The sequence below is a fragment of the Haliotis rubra genome, unplaced genomic scaffold, assembly GCF_003918875.1.
Source record: "Haliotis rubra isolate DU_JTF1 unplaced genomic scaffold, ASM391887v1 Scf7, whole genome shotgun sequence".
In the NCBI taxonomy this organism is placed as follows: domain Eukaryota; kingdom Metazoa; phylum Mollusca; class Gastropoda; order Lepetellida; family Haliotidae; genus Haliotis; species Haliotis rubra.
This window is the reverse complement of record NW_025767412.1, coordinates 631,251-640,713: the sequence shown is the minus strand read 5'-3', so window position 1 is coordinate 640,713 and position 9,463 is coordinate 631,251. Positions and strand designations below refer to the sequence as shown.

The following is a 9,463-nucleotide window of genomic DNA, read 5'->3' as shown; positions in this document are numbered from 1 at the left end:
GTTTCTTTTTTTACCAACTGCATCTAAATATATAGCTCTCTTCTTGTCTGTCCTAATTTAAATAATCAATGTAATCGGAAACACAATATGTTTCCGTGTGGCTAGCCCGATGGTACTAATCATCATAGTAATGAATACAAGCTCCACTTTCAAAGACGTTTTTGTCCAGTGCGGCGATGAGTCTCATTACTGTAGTGTCTGGAGTAAGGATATGCTTCTCCACGTCTGAAGGACAAAAAACATATAAAAAGTTCTTTCAATCAAGTAATCTTAATAACATTTTAAAATTTACACGAAAATGATGATGAAGGATCACGGACACAAAGGCACAGTTACTATCTTCACTGCAAGAAAGGTATTATAAGATTCCTGATACTTCCAGCATGTGAAAAACATTGTGCTGATTCTCATCGAATCGCAGTGTTTTTTTCCTTTCGTTGTGTAGACCACAGACTTATTCTACATTACAATGTTACACACCAAGATAATATTTACAATACATCAATTAACATACAGATGGCGTAGCATATTATAAACAGTTAAATCTTATATAATGTATACTTCATCAGGTGACATTAAAAAGATGATATTTTCATGGAATATATTTACATCTTAGCCTAGTTCTTGGAACATATGACAACGAAGAACAAAGGGACAGTTGTCTTCAACAACATTTTGTATACTCATTAGGCTGCTGATTCCTGCAGCAGAATTCGCCTTCTCGGTTCTTACAGAAATGGATAATGAAAACTTGGTAGGTAGCTCGAAAGAAAATAACATATAATTCACTGTCCAGATTGTTTAAGCCAGCTTAAAGTTTGGTTTGGATTAGAAGATAATAAAACATTACAGCTGCAATGTTTCAGTCATGTAAATATCCGAGTTGTCCGTTCCTGTTTACCGTCTATGACGTCAGGAAAACGTGAATACGTATACAGAGCCATATAATCGTTCCCATCTCACAAACAAATGACCACCACAAGAAAAACAGGCAGACTAAAAGGAGAATGGGCCGAAAATTCTCGACAAGTACCTGACGAATAAGTCAAAATCTACCACAGAAGAAAAGTCGCTCCAGCATAAAGGAGAGAACATGGCGGCCATGGAGGACCTTAATTTTTTCATCAAGCAAGCGCTACAGAGCCCCACCGAAACTATTTCTGCTGAAATCAATCATTATACACAACGTCTCCTTACTACAATCTAATCAGGAAGATATTTCTACCAGTGTGGAGATTATGGCAGCAAACATCAAGACAAACACTGCAACCGTGAGGGAGACGGAAACGAGGCTATGTGAAGAGATCGCCATGTTGAAACGTAAACTACTCCAAGAGCTCTACTCCAGATACATGAATCTCTTGGTGTACGGGATACCTGACAAAGTACAAGATCTAGAAGACGGGTTTAAACGTCTGTTTGAAGATCTTGGCGTTTCCGTCAATGAAATATGCAGTATATACATCGATTACCCAGCAAGATTTACGCGACTTTAAGCAATATTCCAGCAATATCACGGCGGGGGACACCAGAATTGGGCTTCACACATTGTGCTCTTGTGGTTAAGGCGTTCGCTCGTCACGATTCCCGGGGCCTTGTCTTCGGAAATCGTACACCTCTGTGAGTGAGTATGTGTGTAAGTATAAGATTAAGCCGCCTGTACCAGTATTCCAGCAATAAACGTATCAAGGCACCAGTAATGGGCTTCACACATAGTACGGATGTGAGGAATTGAACCCGAACTTCAGCATGACCTTGTTAGTTAATCAATAAACAGTCAATTAAAATCATTTGTCACAAATATTGACCCCGTGTAGTACATACCTCTTAAGGATTTAACAACGTTTACATCTTTCGTTTCCTGGATCCCCTCTTTGTAGAACATGTCGGTGTCAACACTTCCTGGGCTATAGCTCAACACCCGGAAGTCGGGTTGCTCCAGTGCCAGGGTCTTCATGAACATTTCCCGGAAAGCCTTGCCTGAAACACGGTTCATACTCTTCCAGTTCATGGCGCTTCTGGTTGTGTTATACTACAGTGAATGAGTGAGTTTAGTTTTACGCCGGTTTTAGCAATATTCCAGTAATTTCACGGCGGGGGACACCAAAAATGGGCTTCACACATTGTACGCATGTGATGAATCGAACCCGGGTCTTCGGCGTGACAAACGGACGCTGTACCAGTAGGCTACCCCACCGCCCCTTATTATATCCCGGTGTCAGGGGTTTTCGACGATCTGTAATACCATTTAAAGTTTTTTTATTTTACTAACGTTGAGTGATAAAGGATATATTCATCTATTTCACATAAAAATATCAAGTGTTCCCTACAAATATAGTGTTGATGGCATCGTATCGGCAAAACTGTTGCCGCTCGTAACATGCGGGTATTTTGTATGGGTTTTCGACGATGAGCCATACTTTTTGCTCCGCACTGCGAGGTAGTGTTGTGATCACGTGGCTTCCTATTTATATATTGCTTGTCACCAGCAGACGACTGATCTAACTGAATTTTCGCTTTCTATTTTTTGTTATATAGACAACTGATTTTGCATCTGAAGTGGTATTAACGATCTCGGGTAAATAATATTGATGTTTGTTTGCTTTTTATATAACTTTACTTCCCGATTTCCATTGTCAATAAAACTTCTCACGACAGCGACTGGGCACCCGCCCTACCAGTGAAACTGTTTGTGCACTCCGATCGCACACGTACTCCCCCGATATAGCGCGTGCAATGCAATCGTCGAAATCACCAGAACGTCGAATTCAGCTCGTGTTGGGATACTACAGGATCAGCTTGCATAAAGTTATTGTAACTCGACTTCCACGAAGTTTGCACTTCCCATACACCAGAGACTCATGATAGTCTTAGCGCTAGGGTCGCTTTGTGCAGTTGAGCCCAAGGCCACGTCTCATGAAGCAATCAAAGAAACTCGAACCTCAGACCATGCACACACTTTGTCCACTGGACCACTGAGGTTCTCTCCTCTACTTACCTGAGCAATACAGTCCCCAGCTGGCCAAAGGTTGCACTGCATAATCGGACGTTATGTTGATAACCACCTTGGACGGGACATCTTTAAACTCCTGCATAAACTGGGCATTCAGAGCAACAAATCCAGCCACGTTAACATTGAGGTAGTGAGATACGTGGTTTACGTCAGTCAAATTCCGACAGAACTCACTTCCAAGAGAGGCAGCGTTGTGTATCATCATGGCTTGCTGGAACTCGCTGGTTTGTCTCCCCTGCAACAGTCAGTCAAGTGAAGGATATACAGAGTATAACATGTGTAAGTCGAATTAGGCGCTGACCATTTGATATTCGGGGCCGGGAAGGTGTGTGTGTGTGTGTGTGTGTGTGTGTGTGTGTGTGGCGTGCGTGCGTGCTGGGATGTGATTGGGGGGGCCTGGGATTAAATTGCAAAACATAAAATTAGCAGGAAAACAACTTGAAACACAAATGAGTTTGATGACGAAATTGTAGGCCCAAAAAACCAAATGATGTAGGATGTTGCTTATTTTACTAAGGTTTTCAACCATTTGATTTAAATCAAGGAATATAAATTATGTTTAGACTGTTCCTGAAAAAATGCCAAGCTTACCTACACAACCTTCTCAGAATAAAGATCAGTCGGTTCTCTGGTTTTCTGACATATGCAGGCTCATAATTACGACAGACAGTTTGGAAAATTCATCAAGTTTATACATTCACATGTTTATGTGAGACAATTGTGACCAACTCATGAAAATAGAAAGACTGCCGTTTGGTCGAATTTCCAAAAGCAGGGGAAGAGTCATTAAAACAATACACAACTAAATGTTACAAAAGAGACATACATTCATTTCTGAGGCAGCAGTTTGCTTCAGACTGTTTTGCACAGTCTCCAAGGTATAGTACTAGGTATTATACTACAGGACAATATACGAACTTAGTTCAGATATGCACTAAAGGTCGTTACACTTGCTATTACAGTCCTGTCAGAGTTAGAATAAACTCAAACGGTGGCCTTGACCTTTGTAAACACAGTACGGCATTGTAAACGGAACAAATTACATCCAAATACATATATACATACCAGGCGCGCAGCAAGCCAATTTTTTCATGTAAGCCCGATAGGTTCCAAAGTTTTATATTTAGATAGTATTGAGGGCTTGCCCAACCTTTTTAGCAACAATCATGTGTAAGCCCGGGCTTCTTTATAATGGTAGATACGCCCCTGCATACTAATGTACTGAATATAATAACAGTCGGGTAATGCTTGTCATAGTTTTGTTTGACTTTCCCCATGTCTTTGTATTAATGACCCTCCCTGAAAAGACCCCCTCGAATCATTCTGATCCTCCACAGTATCGAGCTTGCAACAGTATCCGATCATTGACCTTGTCATATGACAGGGTCAATGCGAGCCATCCATAGCCTTGGAAAGTGTTTTGATGCAGGTTGCTCAAGTTTCAAACATTCATGAAATCAGTGGATGTTTTGACTAAAATAATACACTCAGTAACAACATATCTAACTTTACATGTTTATAGCTAACTTCTTTGAAAGGCATTTAGACGTTGGAGCTGTAATATAGGATAACAATATATGGATGAACAACCTCTTTATTACAGCGAGAGTGACCATGTTAAAACGTCACTGTAATAAAGAAGTTGATCATCCATATATTGAGGGGCATTTAGACGTTAGAGCTGTAATATAGGATAACAATAGATGGATGAACAACCTCTTTATTACAGCGAGAGTGACCATGTTAGAACGTCACTGTAATAAAGAAGTTGATCATCCATATATTGAGGGCATTTAGAGCGTAATTAGGATAACAATAGATGGATGAATATCTTTAGGATACCATGTTAGAAATCACTGATGGATGAACAACCTGAGAGGCTTTATTACTGTAATAGCGAGATGAACAACCATGACCATGATAGAACGTCACTGTAATAAAGAAGTTGATCATCCATATATTGAGAGGGCATTTAGACGTTGGAGCTGTAATATAGGATAACAATAGATGGATGAACAACCTCTTTATTACAGCGAGAGTGACCATGTTAGAACGTCACTGTAATAAAGAAGTTGATCATCCATATATTGAGGGCATTTAGACGTTGGAGCTGTAATATAGGATAACAATAGATGGATGAACAACCTCTTTATTACAGCGAGAGTGACCATGTTAGAACGTCACTGTAATAAAGAAGTTGATCATCCATATATTGAGGGGCATTTAGACGTTGGAGCTGTAATATAGGATAACAATAGATGGATGAACAACCTCTTTATTACAGCGAGAGTGACCATGTTAGAACGTCACTGTAATAAAGAAGTTGATCATCCATATATTGAGAGGCATTTAGACGTTGGAGCTGTAATATAGGATAACAATAGATGGATGAACAACCTCTTTATTACAGCGAGAGTGACCATGTTAGAACGTCACTGTAATAAAGAAGTTGATCATCCATATATTGAGAGGCATTTAGACGTTGGAGCTGTAATATAGGATAACAATAGATGGATGAACAACCTCTTTATTACAGCGAGGTGACCATGTTAGAACGTCACTGTAATAAAGAAGTTGATCATCCATATATTGAGAGGCATTTAGACGTTGGAGCTGTAATATAGGATAACAATAGATGGATGAACAACCTCTTTATTACAGCGAGAGTGACCATGTTAGAACGTCACTGTAATAAAGAAGTTGATCATCCATATATTGAGGGGCATTTAGACGTTGGAGCTGTAATATAGGATAACAATAGATGGATGAACAACCTCTTTATTACAGCGAGAGTGACCATGTTAGAACGTCACTGTAATAAAGAAGTTGATCATCCATATATTGAGAGGCATTTAGACGTTGGAGCTGTAATATAGGATAACAATAGATGGATGAACAACCTCTTTATTACAGCGAGAGTGACCATGTTAGAACGTCACTGTAATAAAGAAGTTGATCATCCATATATTGAGAGGCATTTAGACGTTGGAGCTGTAATATAGGATAACAATAGATGGATGAACAACCTCTTTATTACAGCGAGACTGACCATGTTAGAACGTCACTGTAATAAAGAAGTTGATCATCCATATATTGAGGGGCATTTAGACGTTGGAGCTGTAATATAGGATAACAATAGATGGATGAACAACCTCTTTATTACAGCGAGACTGACCATGTTAGAACGTCACTGTAATAAAGAAGTTGATCATCCATATATTGTTATCCTTCCTAGTTCATAAGGGGCGGTGGGGTAGCCTAATGGTTAAAGCGTTGGCTCTTCACGCCGAAGACCCGGGTTCGAATCCCCACATGGGCACAATGTGTGAAGCCCATTTCTGGTGTCCCCCGCCGTGATGTTGCTGGAATATTGCTAAAAGCGGCGTAAAACCAAACTCAGTCAGTCAGTCCTAGTTCATAACCAGTCATAACCAAATTGAAATATATATTTGTGGTAGAGAACTTGTCAATTATTCCATACATGCAGATAAGTTATCCATGTGTTAAATGATCAGTGATGTAGATTGATACATGCAATTTTAACAAAGTTTATTTAACGACGAATAAATGAAATAAATGATTATGGCACTGTAAACCAAAGAACTATTTAATTATTTATTTTCTCTAGACTGAAATAGTAGAGAGGTCACGGCTGATTTTATTCACCCAAATCAATAGTACTTTTCAGAATGATTGACTGAATTGCACAAGTTAGATAAGTAGAGTTACTGCCAGTTTAATCTTAGAATTTACAAGGAAAAAAATGAAGCATATATGAATGTGCTAACATAAGGATATGTAAAATGTCAGAAATACGTAACAGTGCTCTCAGCATTCTAGTGATGATTGTCGTCGTGGTACAACTGTGATGACGGAAAAGAAAAACGAAAAAGAAAAGACCCCCCCAAAACAACAACTGATGACCCCCTAACGCCCAAGAACAACACCCACACCACACCATCCCATCCGCCCCTTAGCCAAATTTTTTTGAACGTCCCCTACAGATGTTATCTATAAGTTACCAGTGGCCATGTACACACTGTTATCTAACATGGCCAAATATTCACCATTTCCGTTTTTCACTGTGGTTATTGTGATAAGGACAATATATGTGAGGATTAATTAAAGTCTTTCGCCACTAAAATATACACTGCAAATCTGATTTATCGCGGACATTGTTTTCTCCGCTAAATGAAAACGCAGAATAAAAATATCATGCCATACAGCTGTTGCATTATATAGCCATACTAAATGTCATTTATGGTCAGGGGAGAGCAGTACTCCAAACACAAATAGTCAGTCATAAAACTTTGGTGGACAATTATATACTCTCAAAAAAAGCTAAGCATACGTCAAATATTTTTTTCAAAATTAGGGTTTGATTGTTAATATTGTTCTTCCATTTTAATGCAGGTTTGTATACATGGAACGAATGCACAGCGCCAAAACGCCCCTACGGAGACTTTAATGCACGTGCACGTTCGAAAGTGTCAACTTGCATGAAAATGTCATGGAGAAAAGGTGGTTTGGAATATGCACGTTCGGTTGTGAGGAATCGCGGGCAGGGACATTGCCTATACAAGGTCGTTTTGTTTTTAGACGATCATTGTTTTTAGATAGCTAAATGAAAGAATATCTATATGCCGCGACTCACTGCTGTAAAATAATACATTGGAGTCTAGAGGCTGGGGAGTCTGAGTCTGTCACCTCAAGGTTCACCAGAGTTCACCAAGCTCGGCCTCGAAGTGGGAGACCTCGGATTACCACTGAATCACATCCGGGTACTTAATCTGACGAATCGAACTGTCACAGCAACTGCAACTGCACGTGCAGTGACTGATTTGAACGTCGGCGCAAACCATTCGTAATCGTTTATCAAAAGCTGGACTTCAGACTGGAGTCAGAAGGCCTTGTGCTGCGACGACTATGCCGACGTCGACGTATGCAGTGGTGCTATAACGCTAGAATCTACACAACTGGCGTTCAGTGACGAATCACGCTTTCTGATTCAGTGCCGTGACGTAAGAGTTCGTCGAAATGAACCTTTTCCTCAGAATTGTGTCGCCCAGGTTGACCAATATGGTGGTGGAAGTGTCATGATGTGGGGAAGACAGACCCTACACGCTAAAATCGAACTTTGTGCGCCTTCAGGGCAATTTATCTGCTATTCGGTAGAGACGCAATCTTAAGGATTCACATGGTTCCGATCACTGACTGCAAGAGGGAGTTGTTCCAGCAAAGTAATACCAGGCCTCATAAAGCCCATGCCTCTATTCTGGATCTTAAGCATGAGAGCTTCACGGTGCTTCCATGGCCTTTCAAATTGCTTGACTTCAATCCAATCGAGCATTTGTGGTATGACCACGTCCGACCCGTACGTTAGTTCAGACCAGACGGTAGACCAACAGTCGCAGGCATTGCAAGAGGAATAGGCGAGAATTCCACATGGTCGAATTCACAGACTGAATCAGTTCATGCCGTGACGGTGCAGAACAGTTTTGGGGGCTCATGGTGGCCACGTCAGATACTGAAGACAACGCCCAACTTGGAACGGACGCCTTTACTTATTGAACTGTGTGAAGCCCATTTCTGGTGTCCCCCGCTGTGATATTACTGGAATATTGCTAAAAGCGGCGTAAAACCATACTCGCTCACTCACTCACTCACTTATAGCACTTTCTATAAGCCATACATGTTAACAGACATTTTATCTGTTATACTATGAAATTAGGCTGCAACTGATCCATTGTTACATGTTTTATCTCACTTAAAAGTCAGATGCCGTTATAACCATAAAGCCATTCTGGGAAATAACATCTAAATAATACATGAATATATGGAAATTTACTAAAATCATTGTGATGTGGAGATACCGTTATTCATTTAGCAAGTACATTATTTGTGCAGTGACATAACAACGAATATTACACAATGTCATTCATCGTGGCTTAACATATTCCTTATACAGTGCTGAAAAGTATTCTGCGTTTATTGTCTACACCCTTCCCTGGGTTTAATTCAAAGGTTTCATCAATACTCACCATTCAAATGCACAGTTTCATTAAGTTTAATGCACCTATGGCCTTTCTGAGAAAGTTTCAAACGGGTGTATGTATTTTCAAATGATAATGATTTTGGTATTTGTTTCATGAACATAGATATATATGAGCAAGGACCACATGCGACTTTGAATATGTAATCAGTATGTAATATGTAATTTAGTCTACGTGTGGTGTGTTGCTGCAGTCAACATGCAAACTAGTACACAAAAATACGTTTACACACGATAATGTGTATTGTTATGTCAGGTGTGTCTCATTAGTTTACTGGGTGTAAGATGACCGTAAAGTGAGAAAACCACATAACCTGAGATAGGTGTGTCTTTTTTCCAGTGACCAATGAAACCTGTGAGAAAAAATTCAGTCCAATGAAGTAAAAAATTCTAATGCT

General features: G+C 39.9%; 1 protein-coding gene across 1 annotated transcript; it reads right to left on the bottom strand.

Moving 5' to 3' along the window:
• Positions 1-115: 115 nt before the first annotated feature.
• LOC124258582 (sepiapterin reductase-like) lies at positions 116-3,845 on the bottom strand. The gene is made up of 4 exons (XM_046692646.1): positions 3,840-3,845; positions 2,999-3,248; positions 1,825-1,980; positions 116-225 (listed from the first exon to the last, which is right to left on the bottom strand). Exons 1-4 carry the CDS (start codon positions 3,843-3,845, stop codon positions 116-118), a joined length of 522 nt encoding a protein of 173 aa, XP_046548602.1.
• Between the last annotated feature and the right edge of the window lie 5,618 nt (positions 3,846-9,463).